Source organism: Eumetopias jubatus, unplaced genomic scaffold, assembly GCF_037043125.1.
Source record: "Eumetopias jubatus isolate StellerSeaLion01/CBP00866 unplaced genomic scaffold, mEumJub1_p1.0 scaffold_1, whole genome shotgun sequence".
NCBI lineage: Eukaryota > Metazoa > Chordata > Mammalia > Carnivora > Otariidae > Eumetopias > Eumetopias jubatus.
Genome location: NW_028274807.1, coordinates 89,209,986 through 89,232,780, shown reverse-complemented (window position 1 = coordinate 89,232,780; position 22,795 = coordinate 89,209,986). Strand labels below are relative to the sequence as shown.

General features: G+C 34.6%; 1 protein-coding gene across 2 annotated transcripts in view; it reads left to right on the top strand.

Annotated features, from left to right (window-relative positions):
- NAALADL2 (N-acetylated alpha-linked acidic dipeptidase like 2) overlaps positions 1-22,795 on the top strand; it is a 690,507-nt gene that overhangs the window by 362,393 nt on the left and 305,319 nt on the right. For both annotated transcript variants that reach the window (XM_028101069.2, XM_088019029.1), the window contains exons 7-8: positions 1,346-1,551; positions 5,293-5,412. In XM_028101069.2, coding sequence (XP_027956870.2) covers positions 1,346-1,551; positions 5,293-5,412 — 326 coding nt within the window. The remainder of the gene's footprint in view (positions 1-1,345; positions 1,552-5,292; positions 5,413-22,795) is intronic.

Here is a 22,795-nt window from a genome sequence, read left to right as displayed (position 1 = left end):
AAATTAGAAACGATCATTAAGGCTTTTGGATATGTTTTATCTAGAATACAGATAATCCCAAGCAAAACTTTCACACATATCCGGGAGATGAGTAAATAAATTCTCTGAGTTTCAACATTTGCAACCACCCTGGATATACCATTAATTAAATTTTGATAAAATGTTGGCAGATCAGATTCATTGCTGGTTCTAAAATCAGTGTAGAAAATTAAAATAACTCCATGCAATGATTTCCCGTCAGATAACTTTTTGATGCCATGAAGTAAAGGAGCAATTCATTTATTCCACACACAGGTAGTACTTATTATGTGTCAGACACTGTTTAAAGTGCCTTACATTTAGTAACTCATTTAAAACTCCAAGTGAATGATGTATGTGGTATTTGTATTTTCATTTTATACTTGAAGAAATCAAGGCATAAAGAGCTTAGATAAGATTTCCACGGTCACACAACTAGTAAATCGAATAGTCTGGATCCAAACCCAAGCAGGCTTGGCTTCAGAGTCTGCACCATTGAGCTATGGAACATCTCCAAATAAAATGACACTCAGTGAAGAAATCTTTTTACATCGATGTATAGGATTTCTTGGTGAAATAAATAGAGTTCTGTATCAGCAACATTCAATGGCAACCAAATCAGAGGAAACTCTGGAGATAAGAGTTTTTTCTACCTATTGACAATAGTCAGTAATGTACATTGAGCAGGCCCCATCCATGTGTCATGGAGATCTTTTTATGTTATGTCTAATGAATTTTGTATGATTATATGAAATAATGTGAAAAGAAAACTTTTACAGTAGTTGGATGACTTTTGATGTTGATTTTTTTTTCCTTCAGGGAAATGAGAGGAACTAAAACTCTAAGTTGGAAGCTATAATTAATTCCCTAAATACTTCATTTATTTCAAAATCCATATATGACTACCACATTATTTAATATTTACAGCTACTGAATAACTGCTCCCTCATATGTATTAATAGTTCATTAATATTTACTGAGCATACACACATTGTTTATAGGACACTTCCCACTATGATTCTGGAAAATGTTAAAGGTTTCATTGTGGCATATTTGTATACTTCATTAATTAATATGCATGTTGCAAAGGACAGTAATATGGATCTAGGCTTTGGAATCATAACTGAGTTCAGCAGCTGCCTCTGCTTTGATATACACAGATGTGTGAATCAAGACAGTGGGTGAAAAATGTTAAAGTAGTCTTAATTATTAGGACAATTTTACATAATTGGTGCTCAGTTGTGCAACAGGATTATGTAAATGTCATTAAATTTATTGTTAAGGTTTATATTTTGTTTTAATGGCCCTTGTTTCCTTCTGTTTCCAGACCGGTATATCATAGTTGGCAGCCACCATCATACCGCATATGGTCCTTACGGACAAGAATGGGCTAGCAGCACTGCCGTAATCACGGCTTTTATCCGGGCCTTGATGTTAAGAGTTAAGAAAGGGTGGAGACCAGACCGCACAATTGTTTTCTGTTCATGGGGAGGAACAGCTTTTGGCAACATTGGCTCATATGAATGGGGAGAGGTAAATGTACATTAATTACTATGCTCTCATGCACTCTCTCTCTCTCTTTTAGACTTAAGTTGACAAAATAAAGTTGTTGAAGCCAGGGATAAGAATGTGCCTTTCAACCCAGTTGTCCTGTCTTCTAACTTGCTGAGATCACCCATAAGACTGAGGGGGAATTAGAGCCCCGTGAACTGTGTATGATCTGCTACTATCTTACTCTTGATGCTATCAGACCTGCAGACTTTGATATACCCACAGTTGTTTTTACCTGGTTATTGTGTTTCTCCTTAGACAGGTTGATAGTTACTGGACAAGAAAAGATCAGGTGATACATACAATTACTTTTTTTTTTTTTAACTTTCTGGCAATTATCTGGAATTAGGAAACAGTCTCCTATGTTAAATATCTACTATCTTAGCATCATACCATAGCTTAAAATAGTGGTTTCCTTCCTTCTCACTCCCCCCATTCCATCCTCCTTGTAGTCCTACACTTCTATCTCTCTGTTCCTTCTTTCCTAAAAATCTATTAACCTGCCTACCTACCGGAACTACCTTAGGAAGGCTTTGTCCAAATGAAATCTAGCATGCAGTGGGTCACAGTTAGAATACCACTGGTATGTTTAAGTTTCAGATGCTTTTGATAGGTCTGTGTTTCACAGATGCACTGTATTTTTAATGGGATACATCAACTGATAATTGGATTGATGCCATATTAAAAACAAGGAAAACATTTTAAAACTCTTAGATATTCTATTTGCTTTATGATTTTTTTTTTTAAAAAAGGGTTAGTGGAAAATGTAGGAGAAAATCTATACAATTTTATCTAGGAAAATAAAACTATTTGATATTCTAGTTTATTTACTATCTCAGATTTGGAGAAAAAAAAAAAACCCTAAATATCTAATGGGAAATTCTATTTCATTTTTTATTTAAGAACTCAAAAAAAAAAGATAAAATGTCTATTGACTTCAAGGGAAATATCAAAAAGATACACAAAAGGAAATAGCAAGTGTCTTTTTAATTTGAAGAAAAAGAAGTCTTAAGAATGGAAAAATTTTAGTGTAAAATTTGTCAAGATATAAATGTTGCAAATTAGAATATTTTTCATACTCAAATTAGTTGTGTGACTATTTGTTCCATATTCAAAAGAACTAATTCAAATGAATAAATTCTATTGCTGAAAGAACATTTTTAAATTGACATATTTTTAGTTAGATGGAAAATGTAATAGCTAAACCAACCTTTCAGACTTTTATTCCAAATTACTTACTTTAAAGACATAAACACGTTAAAAAGCAATTTGGGAAATATATTTGTAATCTGGGCTGATTTTAGTATTTTGGAATTCTTTTCATCATAAAATAGTATTTTAGTTTTCTTGCAACATTAAGGGGTGCATTTTAAAAAGAGTGTCTTAAAGATTTTCAAATTCCAAAAATGTATTCCTCTATATCATACAGCCTTCTCCATATCTGTCTAGTAATTTTCACATGAAATTTATATTAATCCTAAATTAACTCATATATTTCTAAGCTATGTTCTGAAAGTCAGCTTGTCCAACATTAGTAGTCCCTAACATATATCCTGAGCCCCTATGCATGGGGAAGTGCATTGCCAAAAGTCTTTGAATTTATTTGACCATCAAGCATCATAGCCTGTAAATTGAATCAATAAAGTGGCCTTGCATGTATATGGGCAATTATACTTTCAAATTGAGGAGATTATTTTGTGTGTTTGATAAAATATAAATTTATTTGTAAGTTTTACCAAATTTATTTTATCTTTCAATAGTTTTATATTTTTCTCTATCAGCAGATACAACTAAAACAACTAAAAAACCTATAGTGTGGGAGTCCATAGGAAAAAGTATTTATGTTAGAAAAGGCTCTTCCTATTCAAAAAAAGTAGGGACCTCTGTCCTAACATATTTATGTCTATATGCATGTTTGGCAACTAATTATCAGTTCAGTCACTTTCTGGCTTTTTCCATGACTAGGTAAGCAAAGATACAAGAGTGAAGAAAATGGTGAATAACATAAAGATTTGATTACTGGCTCATAAAATATACCATGTAAAATTACTCTATCTCAGAAGATTATTACAATACTGTTCATGGAGCCATTTTAAACTAAATAGTTGAGAAGGAATTTAGAAAACTACTGGTTTTCCTGTTCTGTCTACTTTTATCAAATCTACTCCTGAGAACGAAACATTTACTTTGTGCTCTAACCTGATTTCCTAGTGAAGACGAATGCGGAAAGCACTTGTTGACATGTCATATTGCCGTATTTAATTCTGCTTGCAGAGGAAACCCCTGAAACCCACAGCTGTAAAAAGATCAGGTGATATTGGTCAATAAACTTAAAACTGAAATTTATGGTGATAGAATTATTACAGAAGTGACTCAATACTGATCTCGATCCTTGAGGAAAATTACCACATTTTACTAAATAAGTAGTAAAGTTTCTAAATAAAATAGTACCATTTACTAAATGAAAAGTACCATTTCTTCTTTTGAAGATTCTTCATTTTTCACAGGCTACTGTGGAAATATTACAGAATTTACAGTCAGAAAGTCTGACTTCAGATTCTTTCTACCATAAAACGTTGTGGTCTTAGGTGAGATTAACTTTCTCCAAGACTTGATTCTGCCACATGTATACTAATGTGAGGTTCTCATGAGTGTAAAATGGACTAATACATAGACAGTGTCTCTGTGCTAGTGTGTAAATGGAAGTTGTTTTGCCACAGCACTTGTGGGTCATTTTTTTTCGAAAAAAGGGACTTTTTAAAAAAATAACATTATGTGCAAAGCAGAGTGTTTAAGTTTCAGTTCATGATTCCTGTCCATTTAAAACATTTATTAATTTTAAATGGAATGTCTTCACCTATCTTACAGAGGTGTAGCTGAATTTTCAACTTAAAATAGGAGTCACGTACTGATTTGCTAGGGAGACAGGCTCTTGCGGTCTTCCATGTCATAGTGTTGGAGGAAGAAAGGTAAGGATCTAAGACATGAAGTAGGATGGATTTTAGGAAATTTCTATACAATTGTCACCATGATGATTAGTCATTAATGTTTGTGCATAAAAGGGGGAATATAACCTCAGGCCTTCGTAGCAGCACCTTATTAATAGGCTCAGTGGTCTTCAGTTTGGGGGGATAGGGCTCAGCAGAGAAGTAGAATAACTATTCTGCTGAAATCATTTTTTTGCTACTCATGTGCATAAAATGTATCAGGTTTTATTTCAGGTAATACGTGCAGGGACAAAGGTGTATTATGCCCCATTTTTGCTCAGAATAAAGAGCTACTGCATGTAAAAATTAGCTCATTGTCTCAAAGGAAAGGCCTAGTTTGATTAATCACACTAGTAGTTTACCCATGTCTGTTCTCTAACTCAGTAACTCTAAACTTAAGTGCTGTGGCTAGAGCAAACTTTCCATTCTGTACTCCAAAGCTGAATCTTCTACTAGGCTAACCATTTAAGAACATTCTTTTTTAAGATTTGACTTTTTTCAGGAACATGCTTAGAAATATTTTGTCATGTGTGATATGTAACTTCTTATCCCTTTTATTTAAAATCCTTTTGTGACCCTTGTACTCTCTAATAGAGTACATTTTTTTAAAACAGTAGTTGTGTCATGTAATGATTTTAAGTAGGGAGCGTCTATTATTCAACCCATAACTGATAAAGTAAAATATGTTACTTTTCTTAATGTTTTTTTTTTATTTGTTTGTTTGTTTTGGTTTCAGGATTTCAAGAAGGTTCTGCAGAGAAATGTTGTGGCTTACGTTAGTCTCCATAGTCCCATAAGGGGTAACTCAAGTCTACATTCCATAGCTTCACCATCTCTTCGGCAACTGGTAATAGAGGTAAGATGAACTACTTCTTAATAAAATGATTAGACAAAACTGCCTATTTCTCTATAATTTGATATGTTTTGATGTTTTCATTTATTTTTAATATGCACAAAACCATCTATTTTAAGAAATAATCTATTGCTTATTCTTTTATCAATATTCCTTTAACCAGTTTCTTATGTTCTGCAATTCTGCTCTTCCCATGGTGATACTTGTAGATAGAATTTTATAGTTACAGAGAACATATGTAAAAATGTAAATTTATTTCTTAAAAATTGAATTTAACTCTCAAGTTCCTAATTCTGTGAATCTTGACATTTTTTGGTAAACTTGTTTACTTTTAGACTTCTTCCGCCTCACTCATGTTTTGAGCAAATATAAGACCTGCCTTATCTTTTTGACAACATTGTAAGTCCCGTAAAAGCAGGATTTGTGTCTAGTTTCTAGAATATAGTGGTAACTAATTCCAAGATATTTAGAAAATATTATTTGAAAAATACTTAGGGGAAAGGGTAGCGTGCATTTTCCTATAGTAACTTGAAAAAAAAAAAACATGTAGTTTGTGATAATGTCTCACTAGAGTTATTTATTAAAAAAAAAAAATTAGTCACTCTGGGGGCTCCTGGGTGGCTGGCTCAGTCGGTTAAGCATCTGACTCTTGATTTTTGCTCAGATCATGTTCTCAGGGTCCTGAGGTTAATCCCAAAGTCAGGCTCTCCCCTCAGCACAGAGTCTGCTGGAGATTCTCTCCCTCTGCCCCTCCCCCTGCTCGAGCTCACTTGCTCTCTCTCACAAATGAATAAATAAACAAACAAATAAATAAAATTAAAAAAAAATTTGTCATTTCTGGCCTGTTTCAAAAAGTTTTTCAGAACATCTTTCCTGTTTATTAGTTGAGTTCATTTTTATTTTTGCATTCTTTTTATGACTTATACTACAGATAAAATGATATGTGTTATTTCTCAGAATGAAAGTAATAATGTCACCACTGGGGGTGGTTTTCTCTCAACCTGAAGGGTTATCGGTGTATATTAAAAATGACCTTTTAGATACCCACAGAGTTTCCAGTGAGCATCATAGAAACTGAACTAGATAATGAACGGTGCTTTACTTTAGCCATGATGCCTGATTGAAATGTAATGCAAACTAACATTTTATGACTTTCATAAAGTATTTTCTAGTTTAATAGTTTTCATTGACATTTCCATATGTAGTATAATAAAGAAGACATTATGAAAAATGAAATAGATAAATCTGTACATTTGAGATCAGCCAAACCCCAGTATGCATGCCTTAAATTATATCCAGGTCTGTAAGTGAATTCCCCATGTGCTTTGTACTGCTTTGCATTCTGACTCTCTTACCTGCCTGGAAAAAACTCAAAAGAGGAAAATCAGCTGCAGATATCTCTCTTAGACAGTTAAGATATTTCTGTCCAAATGAGTGATCAGGAAAAAAGTATGAGCTCATGTATCCGGCAACTGGGGAGGGTTATTTTAAAATTTGTCTTTTCCTTCTTGCATGTTACAATATTTGTATTTTGAGAACTTTGGAAGATAAGTAATCATTGAAATTCATAAGCAAATAGAAATAACAAACAATTATTAAGGACTATCAAATCTAGGGAAATATCTATCTGTAGAAGTGTCTGAGAATATACTGCTTTTTAAAATATCTTTGTACATCTTGTAATAGAGAATTGTAAAATATTAGCATTTAAACCTAATTATCTAAAAGGACAGTATGGTTTATCAATAATGAATAGTGACATGGAAGATGTACCTTCTTATCTGCTTGGGGGAGGAATCTTTTTGTTAGGTAGTTGAAAATGTTTCTATACTAATCTAAGAATTAGTATATAAATTCTAATTTACTCAAAGAAAATTTCCTTTCACTTGAGAGAGAGCATATATGTGCTCTATAGGACAAATTAGAAAGGTAGGATTATCACAAATTCAAACAAAAGCATATGCAATTTAAAAAAATGGGAATTACTTAACTATATTGAATTTTATTAACACAAAACAAATACATATATAGTAATTTAAGATATATTTGCATACAATTATTTAATGCCAGATATTTTTCTTTAAAATACATAAATACACTTAAAAATATAAAGGTGAAGAGAACTGAAGGAAATAAAACCTCACAGTAATTTATATAATTTAAAATAATTTAACACTAGTGGCCTTTTATAAAAGAAAGATTTAAAGTGTTTCCTTGAAAAAATAAAAGGAACTGGGGTGCCTGGGTGGCTCAGTTGGTTCAGCGTCTGACTCTTGATTTCGGCTCAGGTCATGATCTCAGGGTCCTAGGGTCAAGCCCCACCTTGGCCTCCATGCTCAGCTGTGCGCTGGAGATTCTCTCCCTCGTCCTCTGCCCCTCCCTCATCAAATCAATCAATCAATCTTTTTTTTTTAAAAGGAACTGATTATAACAGAACATAAGTAACGTTACTTGAGAAAACATTTTATCAGTCTTCAGGACCCTTATATTTCATCAGTTTACTTAGATTCTGTTACCATATACAAATACATGTTTCATATAATCTAGTGTAAACCAAACAAAAACAAATTAAAAATTATTTTTCTACAAAGAACAATATTTTTTTACAAAGCATGCTGACTAAATTGTGGATGACTTAAGATTATACAGAGTATATTCTTGTATAACAATGTACAGAATAAAAAAGATCTAGATTCATGTGGTAGAAATAAATATATCAGATAGAATCTTTAAAAAGATTAAGCTACAGTACTGCATTGATTGATTGATTGATCGATTTTTGTTTAAATTCAATTAGCCAGCATATAGTACCTCATTAGTTTATGATGTAGTATTCAGTGTACTGATTTTTTTTAAAAAAACTAGACACATACAGGATATTTTAATGGATTATAAGCTTGATAAAAAACAAAACTGTGAAATGGTTACCCTAAATCAAATACCAGTTCAAGTTTCATTTTTAATGTGTTATCCCAATTAAGGAAGATGATCATTTCATCCTTGGTCCATTAGACCTTGGTATGCTATTTTTTTTTGTTTAAGTTAGACTTCATAGGTGATGGACATTGGGGAGGGTAAGTGGAGTGCTGTGAATTGTGTAAGACTGATGAATCACAGACCTGTACCCCTGAAACAAATAATATATTATATGTTAATAAAATATAGATGAACTGAAATCATGGTTTACATACAGTAAAATTCTCCCTTCTTTTTTTTTTTAATTTATTTATTTATTTGAGAGAGAGAAGGTACATGCAAGCAAAGGGAGGAGCAGAGGTCGAAGGGGAGAGAGAATCCCAGGCAGGCTCCCTCCTGAGCACAGAGCCCCACGTGGAGCTCGATCCTACAACCCTGAGATCATGACCTGAGCTGAAACCAAGAGTTGGATGCTTAACCAACTGAGCCATCCAGACACCCTTAAAATTCTCCCTTCTTCAGTATACAGGTCGATGAATTTTGACAAATGTGTACAAGCATATAAACACCATTATAATCAAGATATACAGTATTTCTATCCCAAAAATGTCCCATCATAGCCCTTTGCATTCAGTGTCCTCTCTTTATTCCTAGTTCCTGGCAAAGACTCATCTGATTTTTGCCAAAATGGTTTTGTCTTTCAGAATAGCATAAACAATGGAATCCTTCAGTATGTAGTCCTTTCTGTGTGGCTTCTTTTCCTTAGCGTGATTTTTAAAATATGTCCATGTTGAAAGGGGAACCCTCTTACACTGTCGGTGGGAATGCAGACCGGTGCAGCCACTCTGGAAAACAGTGTGGAGGTTCCTCAAAAAGTTAAAAATAGAGCTACCCTATGACCCAGCACTTGTACTACCAGGTATTTATCCAAAGGCTGCAAAAATAGTGATTTGAAGGGGCACATGCACCCCAGTGTTTATAGCAGCAATGTCCACAATAGCTAAAATATGGAAAGAGCCCAGATTTCCATCTACAGCTGAATATACATATATATATTTATTTTATTTATAAATATTTATTTTTTCGATGGAATATTATTCAGCCATCAAAAAGAATGGAATTTTGCAATGATGTGGATAGAACAAGAGGATATATTTTTTAAAGATTTTATTTATTTATTTGTCAGAGAGAGAGAGCACAAGCAGGGGTAGCGGCAGGCAGAGGGAGAAGCAGGCTCCCCGCTGAGCAAGGAGCCTGATGCAAGACTTGATCCCAGGATCCTGGGATCATGACCTGAGCCAAAAGCAGATGCTTAACCGACTGAGCCACCCAGGTGTCCCTAGAGGATATTATGTTAAGCAAAATAAGTCAGTCAGAGAAAGAAATACCATATGATTTCACTCATATGTGGAATTTAAGAAACATAACAGATGAACATAGGGGAGTGGAAGGAAAAATAAAATAAGATAAAAACAGAGAGGGAGACAAACCGTAAGAGACTCTTAACTATAGGAAACAAACAGCGTTGCTGGAAGGGAGCTGGGTGGGGGGATGGGCATTAAGGAGGGCACTTGATGGAATGCGCCCTGGGTGTTATATGCAGCTGATGAATCACTAAATTCTACCCCTGAAGCTAATAATACAATATATGTTAACTAAATTGAACTTAAGTGAAAAAAATTAAAAAATATATATGTCCATGTCATTACATGTGTCAGCAGTTTTACAACATGTAAATGACATGGATCTGGCATGGGATGACAAGGATAACAATCAGTCATGTCTGGGACGAATGCAGTACCTCTGGAGCTCTCCCTTCAGCTTGGTACTCTAACTTTGATTTTGAAATGAAAAGGAATTAAACCATTGAATTAAGAAAAGAAGCCATTTCTCTGAAATTAGTCTACTAAATTTGGATTAAATCATTGGTGGAGGGGTGCATTTGCTTAGGGCAGAAATGCTTAGTGACTATAGGTTTTTCTTAAAATTCATGAAAGACTGACTTTAAAAAAAATTCCCTAAAGAATAATGAAAAACTGATGGTTACCAAAGCCAGGCAATAGGAACATGAGAATGAATTCTACTGCTTTCCTTTCTTTGGTATTTATTTGGAAACTTTCAGTATAACTTGAAGAAAAACCTCAAAAAATGCTTAATTTTTCTAAATTATAACACTGATAACTAATAAATTCATTTGTCTTCTGAAAGGAAGTGAGGTACCCCTTGAATGGTAAATAAAAGTCAAAAACTAAGGTTTTATGTGGTTGATTTTTTTCCGTTAGTTTTGTTAATATTTTGAATCTACATTTCTGCTTCCTTTGTGCTACCAATATTTTTACCCCCCAAAAAATTAGTTCACTCAAATTAGCTTGTAAATTTTAGAATTAAAAATCTCAATTCAAAAAACTAAAAATTAAGTATTAGTATTTCTCTTAAAATCCATGTTTCAGAAACAGATATATTTTCAAACTATCAATTACCTAATTACCTATTTCGTTTACAAAAATGTTAACTTCATATTAATATTTCCTTCTTGTTTACATTTTACTAGGCAAAAATACAGTGAAATAACTTTTTTAACTTACAATGGTATTGTTAATATGTGCATTATAGACATCAAAAAGTATGTCCATGACATAAAACTAGGAATTTTTTTATAAGATCCAGTAAACTATTATAAATGGATTTTTTAGTTAAATTTTAAAATCTCATCTACATAGTACTATCAGAGATTCTGGTGTGAATTTCCTAGTTTTTACTCTATGATTGGTGGTCATTTGGATTTGTATGATTATTTCTAGTTTTTAGCTATAATGAATATAGTTCCTATGATTATTCTTTTTATTTTATTTTATTTATTTATTTATTTGAGAGAGAGAGAGCACATGAGAGGGGGAAGGGTCAGAGGGAGAAGCAAATTCTCTGCTGAGCAGGGAGCCTGATGCGGGACTCAATCCTGAGACTCCAGGATCATGACCTGAGCCGAAAGCAGTCGCTTAACCAACAGAGCCACCCAGGCACCCATTCCTATGATTATTCTTATGTGTTGGTAGAATGGGTGCACTCATTTTTCATGGGTATTTATCTAGAAATGAAATCAGTAGGTCACTGGGTAGGCATGTGATTAATTTTAGTAGGCTGCCAAAGAATTGACCAAAGTATTAATTGCACTACCTTTGTAGTGTAATTGTATGAATGTATGAATGTTCTAGTTGCCCTATATCAACACATCAGTATATGTAACTATATCTTTTTGGGTTTTAATTTTAATTTCCCTGATGATTAATAATGATGAATAATGTGGATATCTTTCTCTGTAAAGGATACTTTTACCTATTAAAAAAAAAAGAATTGTTCATCTTTGTCTTATCAATATGTGAGAATTCTTTATATATTCTCGATTTAAGTTTTTTGTTGGTTATGTATTTTGAAATCTTCTTCTAGTCCGTGGCTTGACATTTCACTCTCTTCCTGGTAGCAAAACACCTTAATTATTAATCTTATGTAAATCTTCTAAACAGTATTTATTGTTCCATATCTTATACAAAACACGGTGAACTTAATTTAGTAGCTATGTTTAAGGAGCATTATAAACCTTTATTATCCTCTCATTCACAAACATTTTGAGTCCTTATTCTCCCTCTCTCAATTCACACATGTACAAGTAGGTACTCATTTAGGCCTCCTAAATGAGTAAGGAATAAAAGATCTTCATAAGATCCACTTTTTTAGAAGAAAACTCTTTCTTAAAAACCATTTCCATTGATCCTTAAGTGTACAATAAAGGATATACAGATCAATGTCCTCTTAGTTAGTGAAACACAACTGTCTTCATGCAAAGTCAGTTATGGAATTCAAGATAAAATAAGATTTCTCCCCAAATAATAATTTTAAATATTAGGATGCAGTACAAACACACACATCCCTCTCTATATATACTGCTGTTTCACGTTTATTTTTTGAAATCATCTTTCATAGTTCACAGAAGGTATTGATTTTGCCTTTAGAAAAACAGAATTTGATCATCCATGTATTAGTCAGTGCTCTATGTCTCAAGTAAATAGTGAGGAAATTTCTAAGAGGTTATTTTGGTCAAGCCTAAAGCATTCGTACATATGAAAGTAGTCAATCTAGCTATATTCTTCTTAAATGTCATTTTTGAAACACCTGCCACACACTGGCAAACCTGATCAAACCTGATCAAAACCAAACAATTACATCAATATTATAAAACAAGCCACAGGATAGACAGTGTTGTTATTTTTTTTTAAGATTTTATTTATTTATTTGAGACAGAAAGAATGAGACAGAGAGAGAGCATGAGAAGGGGAGGGTCAGAGGGAGAAGCAGACTCCCTGCTGAGCAGGGAGCCTGATGTGGGACTTGATCCCAGGACTCCAGGATCATGACCTGAGCTGAAGGCAGTCGCTTAACCAACTGAGCCACCCAGGTACCTGACAGTGTTATTTTTTTAAGTCCCTGCAAAAAAGTAGCAAAGATTTTCTTAGTTTTATAGTGTTTTTAAAAATTTTTTTTCATGTTTTATTTTTTAATACCAAGAACTACCCACCAGGAAATAATAGTACATATATCTTAATTCAGTTGCATTCGTTAGAGCATTGAGCCCAGAACCAGACTACGGTATTACATCATTATGAATACCCCCAGCCTGTTGCAGGGCTCTATAATAAGGTAAATATTTATAAAGAACCCAACTGTGTATGACATTCCTGTAGGTGTTGTAGGGAACACAATTAATAGATGAAATGCCCCTGTTGCCCGGGAGCTTATGACTTTACCATGAACCTCAGATATGCATAAATAGCTAAAACATAGGGGTGAGTGTGATGTGTGCTATGCTGGAGTTCACAGGAAAGAGGCAATGAAATCGGTTTAATTAAGAATCATGCATTATGTAACAGTGGCAAAAACATTGAATATACTCAGAATCTTGAAGACATTTAACCATCTGTCTTGTCAAAGCTCAATACTTTGATCATGTAAACCAACTGCTCTTTTCCAGATCTACCAATGCTTCTTTTCAAACCACACAACTGATGTCCATTTCCCTTTCCTTGCTCAAGTCAAGTGCAACTGCGTTATGCTTCTGATCTTTTTCTCTTGTGTTGAGGGGTACTGAACTGCCATGGCCATGTCTGCCGTGGTACTTGTACAGTTGCTACCTAATGCCACAGTGCTGGTTCCCACTCAGCCTGACCATGCCACTATTCCCTATGGGATAGAAATAACACAGAGGAGACATGTTAGTCCCAGATTGGTTCTGGGACTAACTAATTGGTTCAAATGGGTGAGTTTCTAGAAGCCTGACTTCCAAATAACAGAGTTGTTAGTTAAATTTTTTCTCTTGATTTCATTCTTATGCACTGTGGAATTAAAATGACTAGCTCTAGTCTGCGAGCGCTGCCATAACAGAATACCACAGACTGGGGGGTTTAAAGAACAGAAATTTATTTTCTTACATTTCTGGAAGCTGGAAGTCCAAGATAAGATTCAGGTAGGAGAAACTGTTCCTAAGGCCTCTTTTCTTGGCTTGCAGAGAGCCACCTTCTCACTGTGTCTTCACATGGTCTTTTCCCTGTGCATGCTCATTTCTTGAGTCTCCTCTACTTCTTAAAAGGATGCCAATGCTATGGGATTAGGGCTCCATCCTTATGTTCTCATTTAACCTTAATGACCTTGTTGAAGGTTTTACCTCCATAAATATGGTCACTTTGGTGGCTAGATTTCAACCTATAAATTTTGGGAAGACATAATTTAGTCCATAATATTGACCAAAATGCAGAGTGGTACAGTACAAAAGGTATAATGGTAGAATTTAAAAAGCTGGCTTTTCTTTTTTTCTCTCTTTTGTTGATAATTTTAATAGAGAGTACTGGAACAAAGCTTAATTTCTCTTCTACTTGCTATAAAATATAAAAGTATAATTGGCTTTGAAACATTCTCTACTGACTTGTCTTTCGTGATACATGACATAGTTTTTGTGTATTTGGTTTTATCCTTGTTAGTTTTTATCTTTTGTTTATTTTTTTAAGGAGAGAAATTCTCTGTGTTTTCTTGCTTCCTATACATTACAACTCTTTTCATTGGATTCTGCTTAATTCTACTTAATTTATCTTCCTTTTTGCTGCTTCTACTACCAGTAGCCAACTGAGGTGACCATAAATAGTAATAAACTGTTTTAAAATCCTATCTTACACTAATTTACAACTTCAGTAAAGTCTCACATTTAAAATTGTGATTCTATTGGCAGGTGAATCTGTCTCCTAGGTTTACAATACTTTTCTTTGTGTTAAAACCAAGCAACCCCTCCAGTTTATTACCATTTTACAAGGTTTTCTGTTCGTGTATGCTGACAATTTGTAAATCCCTTTTTATTTAAATCTAGATATCAAGGGAAGTCTTCATCAGATTCTGGCTAAAACCCTGAATCAGAAGGCAGCTGTTTAAATATTTGTATGACGTAGCCAAAGAATAGTGCAAACAATTAGAGATATTAAAAAATTAACAAATTTACTGTGAATGCATTCATGCAATCAAAATGAATATCATGTTCCTAGATGGCTTTAGCTGAGTTAGTTTTAGTCTATGAGTTTTTGATTGGTGTATTAGACACTAGATCCCTACAGAACTCAATAGAATGGCCATTTACTCAAGGGAACTATTAGTGAATCACCATTGTTGGCAGGTTAGATACAACTGTTTCACCTATCCAATGCACTTTACCATGTAAAAAAATGAAACTTATTCTGATGAACTAATTGTCCTTTTCCCCCACTTGATCTTTAATATATTTTAGTTAAAAACCTACCACTGATGTCAGCAGTGAATTATCTATATAGCAATTACAATAGTAATGCTTTGTCCTTATGATGTATGACATTTTATCTAAAATTTCTATGAGTAATGAAATTAATTTCAACAGATATGGCTTCATGCTTTAAACAAACCATCATTTCAGGGATGCCTGGGTGGTTCAGTCAGTTAAGCATCTGACTCGTAATCTCAGCTCAGGTCTTCATTTCAGGGTGATGAGCTTGGACCCTGCATTAGGCTCCATACTGGGCATGGAGCTTACTTAAAAACAAACAAACAAACAAACAAACAAATAAAAACACCTTTTCAAATATAACTACGGGAATAATTTTAGTTTCTATTGGCATGTGCTTACCCCAAATAAGTTGTATAAATTATGACTTCTTTCCTTTTGTTTGTTTGTTAGTTATATTTTTAAGTAGCATCTTAACCAAACAATTTTGTATTTGTGTTGATATTTTGTATTTGAATGGCTCCCTTTGTTCTTTAACAAAATAATTTGTTTCTATATACTAACAATGAATTATCTGAAAGAGAAATTTAAAAGCAATGCCACTGGGGCACTGGGCGGCTCAGTGGGTTAAGCATCTGCCTTTGGCTCAGACCATGATCCTAGGGTCCCAGATTAAGCCCAGCTCCTTGTGGCAGGCTCCCTGCTCAGCAGGGAGTCTGCTTCTCCCTCTGCGCCTCCTCCTGCTCATGCTCGCACGCAGGCTCTCTATCACTCTCTCTCTCTTATTTTCTCTCTCTCTCAAATAAATAAATAAAATCTTTAAAAAAATAAATAAAAACAATTCCATTTACAATAGCACTGAAAACAATCAAATACTTAAGAATGAATTTAATCAAAGAGGTGAAAGGCCTGTACACCGAACATTTTAAGACCTTAATGAAAAGAATGGAAGACGACACAAATAAATGGAAAGATAATTCATGTTCTTAGATGAGAAGAATTACTATTATAAAAAATGTCCATGCTTTGCAAAGTGGTCTACAGATTCAATGCGATCTGGGTCAAAATTCCAATAGCATTTTTCACAGTAATAGAAAAAAACTATTCTAAAATTTATATGGAGCCACAACAGACCTCAAATAGCCAAAGTGATCCCAACAAAGAAGAACAAGTCTGGGAGTATCACATTCCCTGATTTCAAGCTATATTACAAAGCTATATTAATCAAAAACAGTTGGGGCTCCTGGGTGGCTCAGTCTGTTAAGCGTTGCCTTTGGTCATGATCCTGGGGTCCTGGAATCAAGCCCCGCATCGAGCTCCCTGCTCAGCAGGAAGCCTGCTTCTCCTTCTTCTGCTGCTCCCCCTACTTGTGCTCTCTCACTCTCTCTCTGTTAAATAAATACATAAAATCTTTAAAAAAAATCAAAACAGCATGGTACTGGCATAAAAACAGGCACAGAGGCCAGTGGAACAGAACAAGGAGTACAGACATAAACCATGCATATATGGTTAACTAATTATTGACAGGATATCAGGAACATACTCTTAAATAAATGGTGCTGGGAAAATTGGATATCCAAATGCAAAAGAATGACACTGGACGAATGTACAGCATGGTGACTAGAGCTGATAATACAGTACTGTATACTCAAAGTTTTTTAGAGTAGATCTGAAGCATTACACACACATACACATACACACAGTTACCTATGTTCACTATGTGAGCTGATGGATATGTTAATTATCTTGATCTGGATAATCATTTTACAACATATATGTATATGAAATCATCATTTTGTACATTTTAAATATATATAATTTAAACGATTAAAAACTCTAAAATGAAAAATCTAAATAGGCTCTTGGTCAAAAAAACAAATGAAATAAATGCTTTGCTAAAAAAAGTGAATTCTGAAGCAAATGGAAATTGATGAAATAATATTAAATGAATGGTTGAACAAATAAACATGATAATGAATCTTGCTTTAAACTCATATTTCCCAGTGTGTGTTGTGAAAGATATACTAAATAGAACCTTCAGTATGTATCTGATGCATAGCAAAGATCCAGAGGTAAATAGGACATGCAGTCTTTCCCAAACTTGTTTTGTTCTAGAACCATTCTACTACAGGCAATTTGTGAAAATGGTCGGGGAGATGCTGCTTTAAACACACCCTATATGCACCTAAAAGTTGGTATTTTTACAGAAGCTTAAATAAATATTCAATCCCTTCACTTTGAAAATGGATTTCTTCAAACGGCAAGATCTACAATTCACATACACTTTTTCAGAAACACACCTCAATATACAGTGCTGATAAGACTTGAAGGCACTAGGATTATTCCTTCCCTTTGATCTGGAATTTCACCTGCAAATTTATAGCCTTAAGCTTCCTATAATTTAACACTAATCTCTCCACAGTAACTGCTGTTAACTATATTTTTAGTAGGAAAATTATAATTTTAAGACCAGAGTGATAAAGTAAATTGAACAGCAGAAGAAATTAAGCTCGTTTAACCCTGAAACAGCAATACTCCTGAGGGCCACGATAACAATTTTCTGTATGTCTCCAAGGAGTAGACAAATCATTTCAATTCAGCCCATGGAAGAATGCTCAAATAGGATGAATTATCTTAAGGTGCTCAAATATTGTGTAGGTTTTGTGAAGAGGGATTGAACATTTTTATGGGTGGTTACTTCAGCCAGTCTTTATAGAGTAATTCACTTGTGAATTCATCCTCTGTTTGTGTTTGTTTGTTTAGTTGCATAACGCACGTGACAGCCTGCAATTAGTTTCTGGGTTGTTAACTTTCATGTCGATCATTTATTTTTTTTTAAATTTTTTTATTATGTTATGTTAATCACCATACCGATCATTTATTTATCTATATTGAACCTTTACAAATTCTGGCTCTAAGTGTATAAGCTATATTTAATATGTTATATATTAACATATATTAACATATATTTAATATATTATATATTAACATCTCACCCTGAAGTACTTCCAACTCATTTATCTGGGAGAGTCAATGGTAACCACAGAAAGAGTGAAAGAAGGCAGTAGCCCAGATGTAAAAACTAAAATAGACATGAATTTAGAGAGGATTATAAAGAAAAGATAGTTTAAAATCACAGCATCAGAACTGCTACCCTGGGCACCTGAGTGGCTCAGTTGGTTAAGCAACTGCCTTTGGCTCAGGTCATGATCCTGGAGTCCTGGGATCGAGTCCCACATCAGGCTCCCTGCTCAGCAGGGAGTCTGTTTCTCCCTCTGACCCTCTTCCCTCTTGTGCTCTCTATCTCTCATTCTCTCTCTCTCAAATAAATAAATAAAATCTTAAAAAAAAAGAACTGCTACCCTTTTCCTCAGTATACCTTTTTGAAAGTAAAGTAATCCAAAATTATTTAGTTTGAAAATTTCAGAAATTGAATGAAGGATATTAATTTATAAATTATGTTTTACATGAAACTCAGTTATCTTTGAAATAAAATGACATATCTTCTAGTTGTATATGGCATATCATCCAAAATGTTAAGCAAGTTTCAATAATATTCATAGGTTAAGATAATAATAGATTAAGAAAATAATAAGATATTGCATGATCCCCAAATGAGGTGACAGGCTCTATCTTGGTGAAAATCCACAAAGGTGATTGGCATTTTTACTTTATCCTAGAAACAGGAATTTGATAAAGAGCTATATACATTACAAAGAATCCCCTGACAATCTAGCTCCTTTCGTTAATTTATTTTGCTCTTCATAGAAAAATTATAAATATTACATGGGCAAAAGTAAAATCAATCATCTATAATTTTGCTCAGAGGAAACCACTCAGAATATTTTCCTCTGTGTAATGTGTGTAGATATATTGTTACCAAAAGGAAACTGTATCTGCAGTTTTTTTCCTCTCAAAACATTATAGTTTACATTAAAAAATATATATATATTATAATATCTTTGGTACATGAGTGAATCAAATGAAAGTAAGTATAGGAGAATTTATTGTAATATACTTATAACTTTTTGGGGCACCTGGGTGGCTCAGTCGGTTAAGCGTCAGCCTTCAGCTTGGGTCATGATCCCCCAGTCCTGGGATCGAGGCCGGCATCGGGCTCCCCGCTCTGCAGGAAGCCTGCTTCTCCCTCTCCCGCTCCCCCTGCTTGTGTTCCCACTCCTGCTGTGTCTATCTCTGTCAGATAAATAAATAAAATCTTTAAATATATATATATATATACACTTATAACTTCTCTGAAGGGTTGGAATTTTTTTCAAAATAATATATTCAGTTAATTAATGTGTGTTATTTTATTTCATAGCTACATAAACATTTGTTAACCAGTTCCTTTTTTAAGAACATTTATATACTGTGCAAAGGTTTTTTTTTTTTTTTAATTAACATTGCTACTATATATTAGGTTGTACATACTTCTGGCCTCTTTCCAATCAGTTCCTTTATCAGTCACTAGTCAGTTGCTTGTAACAAAAGGCATTTCTTTAAGTAGAAATAGGTTTTTAATGTGGAATTATTTGTTACAAAGTTTTCAGAAGGGCTGCAGGAGCCCCCTCTAGGTCTTTCAGGCATGACTTATAGAACAGGATGATAATAGAGACCTTCCAAGGGCATTTCTATCTGCATGGTAAGAAAGCTTAGGATTCAAGAAGCTACTGCCCAAATTACTCATCTAGAGCCCAGTGCTTCTACTAAGGTCCAGTGAGCTCATAGTTATTGGCTTTAGGACCACATTGCCGCAGCCATAATGCAGAGAGAAATGTTGTGTCCCACAACCTGCACCTTGAAGACCGCAAGGCCAGAATCCCATCTCTTTACCACGAGTGCAGGGCCAGCAAATACCTCTGCCGCATTATGTTCATCTTACTAACCTCATACAGGTGTGTGTACTTGGTGGCGGCTCTCAGCAAGTTGTAAAGTGATCACTAGCTTTCCAGGCTTCAGTCACGGAGTAGCCATCTGCAGTGTTTTACACTTTCTTAGAATAAACTCCAAAATATCAAATTTCTGGATCCAAAATATTAGTTTATAAATATCACAGCAATATATTGGAGTGCCTCTTCTTATATGCACTCTTTCACAGAACTGTGTTTTAACATTCTTTCTCTTATTATTTGTAAATATTCAAGCATGATAGTATCTATGTTGCTATTTAATTTATATCTGTATATGCTTGATTGCCTGGGGAGATGTTTGTGTTGTTGGAAGTTCGGAGGAACAACAGTGCACATCCTAGAGCAGTTCCTAGGATGTTGGCAGATAGTGCTCTCCAACATCTAGTTTTCTGATTGAAAGGGGTCATAGGTTTGGCGTATTATCCTTTCTTTATTTTTTTTTAAAGATTTATTTATTTATTTGAGAGAGCGAGAATGAGAGAGAGAGAGTACATGAGAGGGGGGAGGGTCAGAGGGAGAAGCAGGCTCCTTTGCTGAGCAGGGAGCCTGACGTGGGACTCGATCCTGGGACTCCGGGATCATGACCTGAGCCGAAGGCAGTCGCCCAACCAACTGAGCCACCCAGGCACCCCTTATCCTTTCTTTAGATCTTTACTCAAAATCACCTGAGTGAGAAATTCCTGACTCCAACATTTGAAATATGAAACACCATCTTGACATTTTACATCTCCTTTAGAGCTTTATTTTTTTTCTCTTTAGCACTTACCATTAACACTTTATATATCTTAATTTTTGTATATTATCTCTTTTCCCAGTAGACTATAAACTCCCTGAGAGGAGAGAATTTGGATGATTTTATTCATTGCTGTATTTCCAATACCTGGTACATAGAGACCACTCAATAATAGTTCATGAATAAATAAGTAAATGAATATTTGTTTTCTTACACCTTCTATTTTTATTAAATAAAGCTTACATATGGGACTTCTGTTTCCACCTGGGATGTAAAAATCTGCAGGGGACCCTGCTCCCACCCTAACACTGAGAACAAGTGAGATAGGTTACAAAATCACAGTTTTAAGGAATCTTAGATAAAAATCTTTTAGAGATCTGAGGCTGCAAATAAGCCTAAGTAAACTGAAATTCAGGAACTGGTAAATCCTTTCTAGGGGAAAAGAGCTGCTTCAATCATGGCAGAATGACAAGATGAGGAGGAATCTAGGAAAGACATGGGTGAGGAAGAAATCAGCAGAATCAATACACTTTTAACAGACCCCTTGGGATGGCATGATGATTTAGAATTCCAATAGCCTCGACTGTTCCCCATAGATCTTCCCTGAGCACACAAATTGGGACACCAAAAGCTGGAGGCAGGGCAGATCAGCTGTGAGAAATACCTTCCAAAACATACCAGATATTCACCACGTGCAAGACCAGTTGCTGAAACCTGAGTTAGGTTTGCTGAGAGAAATCCCTGTGAGATGCTCCAGATCCTCACTGAGCACAAAAAGGGAGCTGCCAGTAGCTGGAGGCAAGGAAGGATATGAGAAAAAGTCCTCTGAGGCACTCAGAACTTTCCTGAGTACAAAACAGTGATTGCTAGAGGTGAGGAGGCAGGGTAGGTAAACTGAGAGAAATCCACCAAGGTGGTAGCTGTTGAAGTTTAGAGCAGGGCAGCCAAGCAGAAAGAAATCTCCTGAAGCTCGGAAAACCAAGCATAGGACTGCAAGCGAAGGTTATTCCAAGCTGCCAAAACAAAACAAAACAACAGAAAACTGGCATTTAGGCTATAAAACAGTGAGGCATCACTCATGGTTTGGACCACTGGCATCTGGACATAAAGATATCACTGGAGTCACATCAAGAATCAGACCTCAGCATGGAGTTCACAATAAATCACACTGTTAGCATAAACTACTGGATAGTTTATGACCTAGGACTTCAGGCATAGAAAAGACTCAGGTAGAATATTCCAAGGGCTCAGAGCTCCTCTCTCAGGAGGGAAATGTGCTAGGTTTGAGCAATCCAGGCCTGCTGAGTTAACCCTTAACTCCTTCCCACACAGAAATGTTAAAATGAGTTTCCATGCTAAAAGGAAATGATCTGCAGGGAGAAATAGAGAGCACCCAAAAGGCAAATATAATGACCCCAAAAATAAATATAATCAGTATTTCATGGGCAAATGTGATAGATAATATATTTTTAAAATCTAAAATGCTAGAATGGCTACAATTAAAAAGACTCAACACCATATAGTGACAAGTTTTTTGAGTAACTGGAATTCTCATACTTTATTAGTGATGGTGTAAAATGGTACCACCACTTGAAAAAGTGATTGGCAATTTCTTATAAAGATAAACATGTATCAACGATATTACCAATAATCCCAAGACTAGGTATTTATCCAAGAGAAATAAAAATACGTCTATACAAAGATATGCACAAGCATGTTTATGAGACCTTTATTCATAATAGCCCAAACTGGAAACAATCTAAATATCTGTCAGTAGAAGAACAGGTGAGTAAATTGTAGCTTAATCATATGATGGAATGCTACCTAGAAATAAAAAGGAACAATCTATTGATACATGCAACATCAAACGTTATGATTTGCAATAGAAGCCAGACACAAGAGTACATATTTTATGATTCCATCCATACAAAGTCCTAGAACCAATCTATGGTGAAAGAAATCAGAATAGTATCTACCTTGAATATTAGAGTGTTATTGTACATAAACTTGAATACATATATATTCAGTATAAATCCTAAA